This window comes from Propithecus coquereli, unplaced genomic scaffold, assembly GCF_000956105.1.
Source record: "Propithecus coquereli isolate 6110/MARCELLA unplaced genomic scaffold, Pcoq_1.0 Scaffold27, whole genome shotgun sequence".
NCBI classification, from domain to species: Eukaryota; Metazoa; Chordata; class Mammalia; order Primates; family Indriidae; genus Propithecus; species Propithecus coquereli.
The window spans coordinates 1276589-1289872 of NW_012148285.1; the positions used below are offsets into that span (position 1 = coordinate 1276589).

Below are 13284 nucleotides of genomic sequence, written 5' to 3' on the forward strand. Positions count from 1 at the left end.
GGGCATGGGGACCGGAGCCTGCAGTCCCAGCTACTTGAGAGGCTGAGGCAAGAGGATGGCTTGAGGCCAGGAGTTTGAGACCAGCCTGGGCAACATAGCAAGACCCCCATCTCTACCAAAAAGGGGAAAAAAAAAAACCTTGTTTTCTTTTTTTAACCTTACTTTTTGTTTTTAAAAAAACCCCGCCTTTAGTTATTACCCCCACTCCCCGGAATAGTACAACTGCATCCTCGTTCCGTATCCTCCTGGCCTTGCCTGGCCGCAGGTGGCTCTGCGTATCCATGCGGGGAGGCTGGCTGCCATCTCAGCGTGGGGCCGCCTCCGGGTGTCTTCATGGCGACTCAGAACAGGCTGTCCATGGGGAGAAGGTGCCTGCCAGGGCCCTCCGTCTGGACGAGGCCACTGTGTGGGGCTGCCGCCTCCCCTTCCTTCTTCTCTGGAACAGCTTCTGCGGGTGTGTTCGTCTTTCCGATTATTTGAAGCCCCCGGGGACTTTATCCCTGGTCTCTTCCCCTCAGCACACCCCTTTCCTCGGCCTCTGCAAAGTGCCTGCAGCGTCTCAGGACCCCACCGCACATCTCCCCCTGCTGCCCCCGCGGGGGTCTCTGACCCGAGTTTCCCAAAGCCTCCCCCCGGTTCCTGGAAATCCCCGCGCCTGCCGAAGCGGGCCGGGCTGGGGCTCGTGACCTGTGACTGCGCGCCAGGGGGAAGCGGCTGTGAGGGAGAAGACAGATGTGTGTCCTGTCGTCCTGGTCTTCAGCCCCTTGCCACCCCCAGCCAGAGTCCACTCCGCCCCAGGGCCCTGCCCAGTGCTGGGGACACCAGGGGCAAGGAGGCCTGGGTCCTGCCAGCGCCTCCACTGGTCCCCAGCCGTTTGCCAAGCCCTGCGCCGCGGCAGGCCCAGGCCCTGGGGCTTGAGTTTCAGTTCCGCCACTCACCGGCTGCCAGCCCGTGACCCGTGCAAGGCTCTTAACTTCCCTGGGCCTGTTTCCTTGTCCACAAAATGATGGTGACAATGAGAGTGAAATGTGCTATTACCCAGAAGGTACTTAGGACACAGCCTGGCACACCTCGGTGCTCAGTAAATGTTAGCCGAATGTCAGGGCACCCTACCCCAGGGGCCAGGGGCCCAGAAAGAGGCGCAGAGCCCTGCAATGGGGAGGCAGTGAGTGGAAAATAGTAACATGGAGTGGGAAGGGGGCACCTAGAGAGGGAGGTGCCTGGCGGGGAGGAGGAGGGGACAGAAGGGAGGGTAGGAGGGCTTCGTGGAGGAGGTGGTGTTCTAAACAACGGGCTGCATTCTCTAAGGAAGGAGGGTGGGCCGGCACAGTCCCTCAGGCCTGTAATCTCAGCACTTTGGGAGCCCAGGAGTTCAGGGCTGTAGTGAGCTGTGATCGTGCCACTAAGTGCTGGTTAGAAAGATCCTGTGGTGCAGAGTGAAGACCTGGGTCACCGGGGCTTGGGGAGGTGAGACTGGGCAGGCAGAGCAGGCCAGAGAGGTGAGAAGCCCCCGGCCGGCAGCGGTGGCGGGGAGCAGAGCAGGGAGCTGGGAGGCGCAGACCTCGGGACTCCTGAGTAATTAAGAGGCAGGCGGAAGGAGCAGCGGTGTGACAGGGCTGCTGGTCCGGGCAGCCTTTGCCAGCATGGGAGTAACTGAGTGGACGCTGGTGGTGATGGGCCTGGGGGCTGAGCTCAGCTTAAGACACGCTGGTTCGAGGAGTCAGTAGCCCCACTAGACCCAGCGTGACCTCTCACACCAGAACTGAAGCAGGAAATGAGAGGGCGGTCAGAGACCAGTAAGCTGACCTGCTCCCTATCCTGCCGGGAGCAGCCTCCCTGACATCTGGTCTCGGTATTTCACCCATGGTGGGGTTAAGTGCACTGTGCTCACTCCTGCGCGTTTGGCTGCGCTGTTTTCACTTCTGTCATTCCTCTCCTTGCTCTGAATTCTCCTCCTGCACGTGGCCTCTCTGGCCTGGAGCCAGTGTCACCTCCCTGGCGTGGGCTTCTCTGGCCCTGTACCCCAAGTGCCTGGAGTGATAGGGCAGGCACTGGGTGTTCCCTCACTCAGAGGGTGGTCAGGCTGGACAGGTGCAGGTGAGGGACAGGACTGTATAAGATGGAGGACAAAGCCATGGGAGGATGAGATCACTCAGGGGAAGGGCAAAGCTGGGGAGCCTTGGGGACACCCAGGACCTACAGTGCAGCCGAGGCTACAGGTCTGGGCCTGCCCTGTGACCACAGGAAGAATGAGGTGTCTGAGCCATAGCAAGTCAGCAGGAGAGGGAAGAGAGGGTGTGGAGAAGTGGCCGGCACAGAGGCTCACTCAGCCTGACAAATGTCCCTCTGCTTAGAGAAATGGTCGTCACCAGTGACCTTGGCAAGGGCAAGGAGCTGGGGAGGGAAGGGCAGAGGAGGAGGTGGAGACACAGAGTGAAGATTCCTCTTTTCGGAAACCAGAGTCAAGCAAGAAAGAGGGAGGTGGGGGAAGGGCATCTGGCCTATCTGCTGCTTCCTCCCCTTTGAAACAAGACAGACTTGGCCCCCTCTGTGGGCTGCAAGTTCAGAAAGTGGCAGACCCAGCCTAGCCGGGTGGAAAGGGCCTGAGGGTGGTTCCTGTTGTGGAAGGTGGCACTGAGTGGCCAGCTGGAGGGCCAGGCCAGGGAAGGTGACCCCACAGCCTACAGGAAGAGGCTGACAGCCGGCAACCAGGCCACTCAGGGGAAGCGCGCTAACCCAGGCTGAGGGCTCAAGGGAGACCTGGGTCTGGTGGCAGCTGCCCAGGGCTCCTCAAAGGGATGGGATGGAGAGGGCACCCGGGAGCCAAAGCTGGCGGATGGAGATGACATCTGGCTAGGGTGCGGGGACTGCCACAGGGGGATCAGCAGGGCAGTGTCAGCCCTGGCGGGGCTGCCTGCATGGCGCGGGGAGCCGCTGCCCACTTCGAGGGTGCAACGGAAAGAAAGGTGGTCTTGCAGGTGCGGGCTTTGTGCGGGGTCAAGGGACAGGCAGGAGAACCCCGACGCCAGAACGTGCAAAAATCCGGGAAACCTCCACACGGCGCAGCACGGACAGGCCTTCAGAGCAGTCACACCTGCCCCCTGAGGGGCAGAAACACCCCTCAAGTAATGCTTGCGTGCCAGATGCAAGGGAGGAGCGATGTTGGGGAGGGGGCCCCCTGTTCTCAGAAGCGAGGGGTGAAGTCACCACCGCTGGGTCTGAGGATGGTGGGTGGGTCTGGAGGAGATTGGGGACCGGGTGGAGGGAGGTGACCGGGAACACCGCAGGGCTGCGGACACAGGCCAGGACTCCCAGGTGGGGGCCAGGGGCCGTCCCCGCCGGAGCAGAGGCGGCAGCGCCCCGCACTCGGTGTCTCAGACGCTTAGCTCGGCCCAGGGGACGCGGAGAGATCCCGGGAGACCGTGCTCCAGCCCGCGCCTTTCCTGGGGCGCGGAGCCAGGCGCTCGCCTGGGGCAAGGCCGTGAGAACCCTGCGCTGCGGGAGGGCCCGAGCTCTGCGCCGAGGAGCCAGGAGGCAGGCGTCCCCGGGAACCGAGGCCCGCGGGCGCAGCGCAGCCGCAGAGGAGGCGGGGCACCACAGGCCCCGCCCCATATGGTAATGTCGCACTACCGCCCCGCCCCGGCCCGGGAGCCGGACGGTTCCAATCCGCGAGCTCGAGAGGCGCGCGGCGCCCAGCAGCGCACCCGCAGAGGCCGAGCGCACGGGACCGGGCGCCAGGGCTGGGCCGGTGGGTTGGCAGCATAGCCCGGGCACGGTCAGTGGACCGCTCGGTGTCCCGGGCCGTGGCTCCCCCGCCGACGCGAGGTGGTACGGCCCGCAGGGGCGTGGCCTGGGTCATGTGACGCAGCTGCGGCCGCCATTTTGTTCTGCGGTGCTGGTATTTAGAGCGCAGCAGCTGCTGGGCCGGTCGCCCTAGCTGCCGCCTGTCCGCCCGCTTTCGCGTCTGTCCACCGCGCCCTGCCCGCGCTCGCCCCAACTTCGGCCCGCAGAGCTCGCCCCTCCCCACCTGCAGACATGTCCGAGACCAAGAGCCCCGAGTATGCTTCGTTTTTCGCCGTCATGGGCGCCTCGTCCGCCATGATCTTCAGTGGTGAGCGCGGAGACAGGAGGGACCCGTGGGGCGGGGGGCGCCGGGGGCGCGCGTGGGGCTCGTGCCCGCAGCTCGCCGGGGTTCGGTGTGTGACGTCACTCTGATGTAATCCCGAGCTGTTAGGGAGGCCCATCCTCGCGTCACCGCGGGCGGGGGTCAGGGCCCCGAGGGCTGCGGGAGGCCAGGGTGTGGGCCTCGGGGGTCCCGGCCCGGCGGCCCTGCCAGCCGGCCGTGTCGGTGCGGGGGTGGAGCGGCGGCTCCGCTGCCATCTTAGCCCCGGGAGAGGCGAGAGGGAGGCTGGGGTGGGGGCGCGGGGGGCGGCGCGCGGTCCTGCGCCTGCTCCGCACTCCCCCCATTTCTGCAGGCAGGTGTGACATCACGCCTCGGAAAGCTCCCGGTCTGTGGGCGGCGGCGGCGGGGGTCGGGCCCGGAGGCGCCTCGGAGAAGAGTCCCTGGTGCTCCCTGGCCGGTGGGAGCCTGTGTCCCCGCCAAGGTCCACAGCCCTCGCCTATGGCGGCCGGGCCCCTGCGGGGGTCAGGTGGGCCTGTACCAGAGGCAGGTGCTTCCGGTTAGAGGTGTCACGGTTTCCCAATAGCCCTGTCGTGTGGGTTGGTTGGGAAAGCTGGGCTGAGGGGTGGGTCCCGAGAGCCCTCAGCGACACAGGGGTGGAGTGTATGGAAATGGACGGGGAGAGGGGAAGGTCGGCAGCTATCAGCGTTGGCTGTGTGTGTGGATGCTTGCTACCGAGGGTCTGTGCTTTGCGGCGGGTGAGAGAGTGGCATGGGGTGTCAAATTTACAGGGTTTGGTCTTTGTCCTTTAGGAGGGAGTCTTCTACTTTTAGCCGTAATGAATGGATGGATGCATGAATGAATGACTTCCAGTTTTCCTTCTTGAGGCCTGGAGTTGGGAGGGGCTGCCCTGGGCCTGTAGAAGGGGCTTCCAGAGTTCTCTATCGCACCCTGCTTTTGAAGTTGGGCCTTGACAGTCCTGGGTTGTCAAAGTTAGTGGAAATTGGTCTACCTCGGAAAAAAGCGATTGGGCTAAGCCCAGGAATGTGGGACCAGGGAGGTAAGTTCTGACCCAGTCTCAGCCCCTGTGGACTGGTCTGGCCTGGTCTGGTCTCCACCTCCTCGGTTAGGTCTGGTTTTAGGCTTTGATGACCTCGCCCTGCCACACCCTCCCTGGTGAGAGTGGGGGAGGCTCACGGTTCAGGTATGTGGAGGGTTTGAACTCCAAACAGTCTCTGCTGCCTGTAAACACCTGTCGGGTGGGGGCTTGGGACTCTGCTCTCTTGGGGGCCTGCCTCTGCCTGGGCCTGTCTGCCAGTCATTTGTGGCTGAGCTAGCCCTGTCCTTCCAATCATGTGCAAGTCAGGGGTCATTTGTGGTGGGAGAAATGGTCTAGACTTCCCCTTCCCTCCCAGGCACCGCCTGCTCTTTCCACACCTACAGGGCTCCCTCAGGTGCTGCCACACACCCCAGCCCCCAGAATGCCTCCTGAGACTCTTCTTTGCTTGGCCACCTGTGGATACTGCTGGAGCTGCCAAGTATTCATTCATCTGCAAATTTTGATTGAGCTCCTACCAGCAGGCTAGGTGCTGGGCACATCAGCAAGCAAAACGAGCCCTGCCCATATGGGACTTGTGTTCTGGCTGTCACTACTTGCTCCCGAAGCCCTGAGTTTGCTTGTTGAGCCCTTTCTGCGCACCCAGCTCCCTGCTCCCCGCTCCATCGAGAACCAGCATGTGCTTTGCAACAGAGCTTGGCCTTCGGGTGTCTGGAAATAATCAGTTGAGGATGGACTATCAGTGGCGTAGGCTTTTCCTTCCACTGCAGCTCCTGGGGACTCCCGTGTGGCTCCTCTCTGTGCCCTCCTCTCCACTCTTGTTCCTCACATGGGGCTCAGTGTGGCCCTGTGGTTGCTAGCCTCTCACTTGGCCTATCAGGTCAACTTCTGACTTTGTTTTTGCTCTCCCGACGTGTCTTTCCCTGGGACTTGTCTTCATCTCCTGTGCTTACAGGAACAAGCCCCTCCGTCCCCCTGTGGCCTCTGCTGTTGCTGCCAGGCTGGCTCCAAGCTCTGTCCCAGCTCTGGCACTGCCCGCCTAGGACTCGGCTGATTGGTTTTAAACCGAATGAGGTCCATGCACAACTTTCAGGCACCCCATTCCCCGTCCCACTGTCCAGCTTCCCCTTTTTTCTTATGACAAACATCCTGTTGATGCTTTCTTCATCATGTCTTCCAAGAAGCAGTCATTTGCTCCCTTTCCATATTTTCTGTGACTTCCTCCCTCCTGGTGGGCACCTCGTATTTGGTGCTTATGTTCCTGGAGCTGCTTCCTGCCTCTACTCTTTCTGTCTCTCACTCAATCTGTCATTGTTGACAGGTCCGCCTTCCGCAGCCCTGGCAGGCTTGGTCCTCAGAGCTAGTGTCTAGGGCCCTCCAGCCTGGGCTGGTATTTCTTTTCCTGCCACTCTGGCTCCTGCTGGTCATCCTGGCTTCTTCCCTTGTTCCTCTGGTTGCCTCCCTCCCCCGCCCCACCAGCTACACGATCCGCCTGCTGCCTTCTGTAGGCAATGGCCCGGCTCACTGCCTGCTCTGCTGGGCGCTGGCTTTGCAGAGTCCCACTCCTGCTGGCGCTGAGTTCCCTCTGTTTAGCCTCCCACCCAGTGCTGCTGCAGCCTGTGCTCTCCTTGGTCAGTAACACGTCCCCAAGGTTGTGAGCCATGCTCTGGTCTCTTGCGCATACGTGATGCTGCCTGACGTGCTGGGCCTGCAGTGGGAGCCCCCAAAATACACTGTAACTGGGAGGGTTCCAGGACAGGTCCTCGAAGGTGGGCCCCAGGCAGAAGGCACTCATGTATGGCCACTTCAGGGATGGTGTAGGGGAGGCAGTGTGGCTGCCCCAGCCTCCTTCCTCCATCTTGTCGCTCCTTGGCCTGCGCCATCTCGTTTGGCACCTCCACATACGCCGTCTGGAATCATTTTGTCTTCTTGCTCTGCCTTCCTGTGACTCCTTGCTCACTGCCATTTCGGCTTCTCCCCACTCCCCCCACCACCCTCTTCCCCACTCTTATGTGACGTGTTGCCAGGTCTGGAGGTTGCTGTACTTGTGTCTTCTGAGCCCTGGGAAGGAGAACCCCTCTGACCTCACTCTTGCTCAATGCTGAGCACAGAGTAGGCATCATTTGCGGCCCAAACAGATCAATAAAATGTGCAGAGGAATGGCTGGGGAGGTCCTGTCCCTTCTGCCTCTGACCTACATTGTCTTCTGTAGGCCAGGCCAGATATCCATCTGCTCCCCCAAAAGGACCATGGCATGAGTGCCCTGGGCATGGGGCTCTTGATGCAGCCTGCTCAAGCAGCTTAGTGGGTCCCTGTGGTGGCCCTGGAGGGCAGGTGGCAGATATCAGAGGAGCCATCTGAGTCCCACCATGTCTCTATTTTGTGTTGACATTCTCCACTTCGAGGCCAGCAAGGGAAAGAAAGTTCCTGAAAAGGAAGGCAGCATCCTCTTTGGAGGTGGGAGGGACAGCTCCAGAGGAAACAGGGCACCCTAGAGTCTAACCTCTCCTCTCCCGATGTGGTGGGAGGCTCAGGTGGCCCAGCCAGGCTTCTGAGCTCAAGGCCTCATGGTCAGGTTGGGTGATGACTGTGACAGCCTTGTCCTCTCCTCGCCTCTCCCTTTCTCCTCTCTGGTTAGTAGAGAAGATTCCCTAATCTGTTAGGGGTCCAGGGCCTGCTATGTGGCCCAGGGTGCAGAGAGCTGCCCTTTGTGGAAGAGCCCTCAGCCTTCCCCGCAGCGTGTTCAGGGCTCGGCATCGTGGGAAGTTTGGTGGGCTGGGCAGGGAGTCAAGGAAGCTCTAGCCTAGGGGTGCCGGAGTCACCAGGTCGGCTACTTCTGACCCTGAGGTCACACCCTGTGGCAGTAGCCATGCCATCTGGCCTGTGGTGGCTCTTCCAGCATGTTGTCCCTGGGCAATAGCCACAGGGGCTGGCTGGCTGACCCTGGCCCAATGTCTGGGCTGCTGAGATACAGTCAACTTAGTACGTTCCTGGGGATTTCCTGACTTGAGTGCCAGGGACTCTGGGTGGGACAGGGATGCTCAGAATCCCAGGCAAGGCTCCTGGGGCCCCAGCTGCCTTCTTCACCATGTGGCTGGGTTGCCTGAGGTTGTGGGTGGCCGTATTGAGGCTCCCAAGGAGTATGGGGTCTGTGCAGCAGGCTTGGGCAGTGCTGGGGAGCCCAGGCTGGGGTTGCACAGCAGAGCTGGGAGCCCCAGATGGGCTAGAGGGCTGTAAGGGCAGGGCCACTGCTGGAGGAAGAGGTGGACTGTAGGAGTGAGGGGGCTTGGGGCCTCAGGTAGGGGAAAGGAGGGAGTGGCTGCCCTAGCTGCAGCTGGTGCCTTCTGCAGCTCCCTCTGCGTGTGGTTACTTGGGGTAACTTACAGCTGTGCCACAGGCCCCCCTCCAGCCCCCAGGTGGCCAGTGTGCTGCTCTGGGCTCACCTCGTCCCCCTCCCGCAGCCCTGGGGGCCGCCTATGGCACCGCCAAGAGTGGCACGGGCATCGCGGCCATGTCCGTCATGCGGCCGGAGCTGATCATGAAGTCCATCATCCCGGTGGTCATGGCTGGCATCATCGCCATCTACGGCCTGGTGGTGGCAGTGCTCATCGCCAACTCCCTGAACGAGGGCATCAACCTGTACAAGTGAGTGCTGGGGCTGCCCTGCCGGGCTTGGAGGACTGTGGGCAGGGGCGGCGGGCTGGTGCAGGAGACCCCGCGGCCGTGTTCCCCTGGCCGGCCGGCTGCTGACGACAGGTCCGTGTCTTTTCTCCCCCCAGGAGTTTTCTCCAGCTGGGTGCGGGCCTGAGCGTGGGCCTGAGCGGGCTGGCAGCTGGCTTCGCCATCGGCATCGTGGGGGACGCCGGGGTGCGGGGCACCGCCCAGCAGCCGCGCCTGTTTGTCGGCATGATCCTGATCCTCATCTTCGCCGAGGTGCTCGGCCTCTACGGTCTCATCGTCGCCCTCATCCTCTCCACAAAGTAGCCCCTCTCCGAGCCCACCAGCCACAGAATACGATGTAAAGACCACCCCTCCTCATTCCAGAACGAACAGCCCGGCACGCAGCACGGGGCGCCCCCGTAGTCGGTCTTGTACATGCGCAGTGTCCTAGTGCCCGTCCTTGCCCGCCCCACCCCGCCCTGTGCCGCGGCCGCCGGCTGCCCCTCACCCCGCCGCCGGCGAGGACCCTAGAGTGCTGTGTGTCAGGGTGCATTAGAGCTGTCATTCCCTCTCACTGGATGTTTATTTATAAAGAGCCGACCTGTCCATCCGTCTGTGGAGCAGCCCTCGTCTCCTTCCTATATAGTACCCCCAGTAGTTGCACCGCGGGCCCGGCTTGCTGGGACTGCCTGGGCGGAGCCCCGCCCTCGGGCCTGGGGCGGTGTGCGGCCCGCGGCCGGAGCTGTGTCAATAAAGTTCTCGGTTGTGACTGGATCCCGTGCCTGCGTCGCTTGTGGGGGGCGGGGTAGGCCGCGCGGGCGAGCGCCGCGTCACGCCTGCCGCCGGGCGCTGCCGATCACGTGGGCGCTGCTGGTCACGTGGGTGCCGCGGTCACGTGGCGCGGCGCCTCAGTCAGCTGAGAGTCACGTGGACGCGGCGGCGCCCTGGGCTCCGGCTCGGCGCGGGCGCGGGATTCGCCTCCGCGGGCTCCCGGCGCCGCGGCTCAGGATGCGCGGCGGGCAGGGCGTGGCGCGGGCCCCGGTGCTCCAGTTCACCAACTGCCGCATCCTGCGGGGTGGGGCGCTGCTCAGGTGCGCGGCCTGGGGCGCGGGCTGGCGGGGCGGGGGCCGCGGGGTCGGGCGGCGATCCGAGCGCCCGCCGCTCCGTCCGCAGGGAGGACCTGTGGGTGCGCGGGGGCCGCATCCTGGACCCGGAGAAGCTGTTCTTCGAGGAGCGGCGCGTGGCCGACGAGCAGCGGGACTGCGGGGGCCGCATTCTGGCGCCTGGCTTCATCGACGTGCAGATCAACGGTGCGGTCCAGGGCGGGGCAGGAGGCTTGGGGGGAGCTCTGAGCACTGTGCGACCCCAACTTTTGTGTGGTCGTAGGTGGATTTGGTGTTGATTTCTCCCAGGCCACGGAAGACGTGGGTTTGGGGGTCGCCCTGGTGGCCCGGAGGATCCTGTCGCATGGTGTCACCTCATTCTGCCCCACCCTGGTCACTTCCCCACCGGAGGTTTATCACAAGGTGAGGTCAGGCTCCGGCCTCCAGCGAAGGGGGCCGAAGAGGCCCGCAGAAGCAGCCAGCCCCTTCATTTTCAAACCCTATGCTCTCTCACCCCAGCTCACGCCCCGTGGCACCTCAGCCTGGCCCTCCCTCTCGCCTCCCTCCACCTGGGCCTGGGGTCCTGCCGCTGGGCTTTCTCCATCACTTGTCTGCCTGGTCGCTGTCCCCACACTTGCTGGCTCAGCAGCCCGACCTGCGCACGCCCTCCCCACTCTGCACGCTGCCTGCCTCCGTGCTTCAGAAAGCGCCCCCTGACCGAGGTCATGGGGACTTCCTGGTTGCCACACCAGTCCCGGGTCGAGCTCTTCCTCCCCAACCTGTCGGTGGTTGTGACTCAGTGGAGACTCTCTGTCTCCTGTGCGGCTCTTGCCTGCATCCCCCACCCTTGGACTTTCCTTTGCCCTAGGAGGAGTTTGGTCGTCCTCGGTCTGGTTTTTCTTTAAGTGTTTACTTTTTACTTAGGTTTTCTGCTGCGCTTTATTATTCAGGTTCCTGCTGGCAGTGGGTATGTTATTGTTTGTTCCCGAACTGTTTGGGAATAGGTTGCATACACCATGCCTGTTTGTTCCTTAACACTTAACTATTTCTTAAAAACATGGATGTTTTCCACGCACCCACGAAAGCTAGTGAGTTTAGGAAATGGACGCTGTTAATACTTCAGTCCACTGTCCACGTTCTAGTTTTATTGGTTGCCCCAGCCGTTTTTTTTCTCAAGTACAGGATTCATTGCAGGGTCATGATGACCCTGCCCATGGGGTACCTTTCTGGGACGCAGAGTCAGGCAGGGAGCTGTTGGGGTCAACTGTGGGCTCTGGGTTTGGGCTTCCTGGGTTTGGTCCTGGCGTCTGACTTCATCTGTCGGCTGAAGACTCGGGACAACCTTACGCCCTCTGATCCTGTTGCCTCAAACCTAGAGCGAGAACAGTAACAATGATTGTCTCCGTGACAGCATTGGGGTTGGTATATGTTAAGCACTTGGTAAATCTAAGCTATGGATGTCTTTCTGGGATTTTCCACCGCTCTCCCACCGGAGTCAGATGTCAAAAAACCAAACCAGCGCCTGGTTCTCCCAGCTGCTCTCCCCGGCTCTGGGCCCTGCCCGAGTGACCTTTCCAAGATCTAGGACTCAGCGTGTCACCCCCGGTGCTGCCCCCGCCCTGCAGCATTCCTTTCCTATCTGCTGAGCCTCCTCTCTCCCAGGCACACTCCCTTCTGCCCGGGTTCTTTGCCTGGAAGACCTTCCCCTGGCGCCTGTGGTGGCCAGCTGGTTCCAGGCCTCCCTGGCCAGGCCTTGCCCACCTGCCCGCCATGCTGGGCACACTGCCCATGCTTGTGCACAGGAGGGACTGCCTGCTCTTCTTCCCTAGGAACCGGAGTCTTTGGCCGTAGCACATTTTTTTCCCGTATTTGCTGCAGTCCAGGTACCCTGTAGACCTTTGCCAAACACTTCCCAGATGAAAGCCTTGGGAGGCGGAGCGTAAAACTGTTGAGGGTAGAAATTGCGTAGCGCTCTGGATATGAGAATTTACTGCTGTATCATCTTAGAAACCAGGCGGCCCTTCGTTTGGCTGATTCCCCCACCATCCCCCCACCTTCCTCCAGGGCCCATTTGACCCTTAGTGGAATTGTGTGGCAGCTTTGCCAGATGCTACCCAGGTCTTTTGTTGTCTGTTCTGGTCTGTTGAGACCACCTGCTCCTTTTCGGGTGGTATTCTCTGGCCCTGCCCTTTGCTGCCATACCTAGAGGCAGATCTGATCATGGTGTTCTCTGCTTCAAGCCTATTTGCTGAGCCAAGGTCAGGCACCTCCTCAGGGTGGCAGCCAGGCCACTACCTCTGGGCCCACACACCCTCTACTTAGTGCTCGCTTGCTTTCACTCTTTAAGGCTCTGGAAAAACTCAGCCATTATCTCTTCTCTAATTTTTAGTCAACTTGTATATCCACCTGGCTTGTTAGGAAAAAGCAGTCCTTTGCCCCAACCAGTTCCCACCCTAGGGACAGTCACTTTCAACTCAAACGACTCTTTGGGATTTGCCCCCAGGTCTCTAAAAAATAAATTGGTGTCTCTACTCGGCTCTTCAGTTTCGGACAGCCTCTGTGGCTTCCTACCAGGACAGATGAGGATTAGCGCTCTCATCCCTTTCTGTCCCCTCGTCCTCCCTAGGTACCACCGCGTGGATCAGACAGCAGGACTGTGAAGGGCTCGCGGCACAGTTACATCTTCTCACCTGTCAACCCTGCTTTCCTTGGAGTCAACGTTCTTTCCTTAATTTGTTAGCTACTAACTCGATTCCAGGTTTCTTACCCGTTGTCCCACTCTTTCGGGCTATTTAGACTCACCATGGCATCTATCAATTTTGTGTTTCTGCAGAAGCTTTTGGGACCTGCTCTCCTGGTACTGTCCTGGGAACTCCCTTCCCCTCACCTGGGGATGTCCCCTGGCCTTGTTCTGCTGGGTCTCTCACACCCAGGGTCCGATGTCTTTCTCTCGGCTCGTTTATGGCTTCATTTTGGTGGAGCAAATCCTCCAATAACTTCCAGAGAAAGGATCATGAGAGGTCAAGTTTTTGAGCTCTCGAAGGCCTGAGAAGTCTTTATTCTCTTGACCGATGGTGTGGTGGCTGGGTTAGAATTCTAGGTTAGAACTTATTTTCTCTAGCATTCTCAAGGCACTGCTGTGTTGTGTTTAACTTCTGGAGTGCAGATGAGAAGTCTGAAGCTATTTGATCCCTGACCCTTTGTAGGTGACCTGTTTCTTCTCTCTGGAAGCTTGAGGAATCTTTTTTGTCTGTCCTTGGATCCTGAAGTCTCAGTGTGGCACACTGTGGGGACAGGGTAGTTCATCCATTTTGCTGGCTGTTGGCAGGCCTGTCAGTCTGGAA

At 60.8% G+C, this 13284-nt stretch overlaps 2 protein-coding genes across 2 annotated transcripts in view; both read left to right on the plus strand.

Moving 5' to 3' along the window:
- Positions 1–3853: 3853 nt before the first annotated feature.
- Positions 3854–9457, plus strand: ATP6V0C (ATPase, H+ transporting, lysosomal 16kDa, V0 subunit c). The gene is made up of 3 exons (XM_012647729.1): positions 3854–4111; positions 8639–8822; positions 8957–9457. Exons 1-3 carry the CDS (start codon positions 4036–4038, stop codon positions 9159–9161), a joined length of 465 nt encoding a protein of 154 aa, XP_012503183.1. The 5' UTR covers positions 3854–4035; the 3' UTR covers positions 9162–9457.
- A 327-nt stretch (positions 9458–9784) lies between these two features.
- AMDHD2 (amidohydrolase domain containing 2) overlaps positions 9785–13284 on the plus strand; it is a 7628-nt gene continuing 4128 nt past the window's right edge. Inside the window, exons 1-3 of the mRNA XM_012647730.1 lie at positions 9785–9928; positions 10011–10147; positions 10224–10363. Of these exons, the coding sequence (XP_012503184.1) occupies positions 9846–9928; positions 10011–10147; positions 10224–10363 (360 nt within the window). The 5' untranslated portion in view covers positions 9785–9845. The remainder of the gene's footprint in view (positions 9929–10010; positions 10148–10223; positions 10364–13284) is intronic.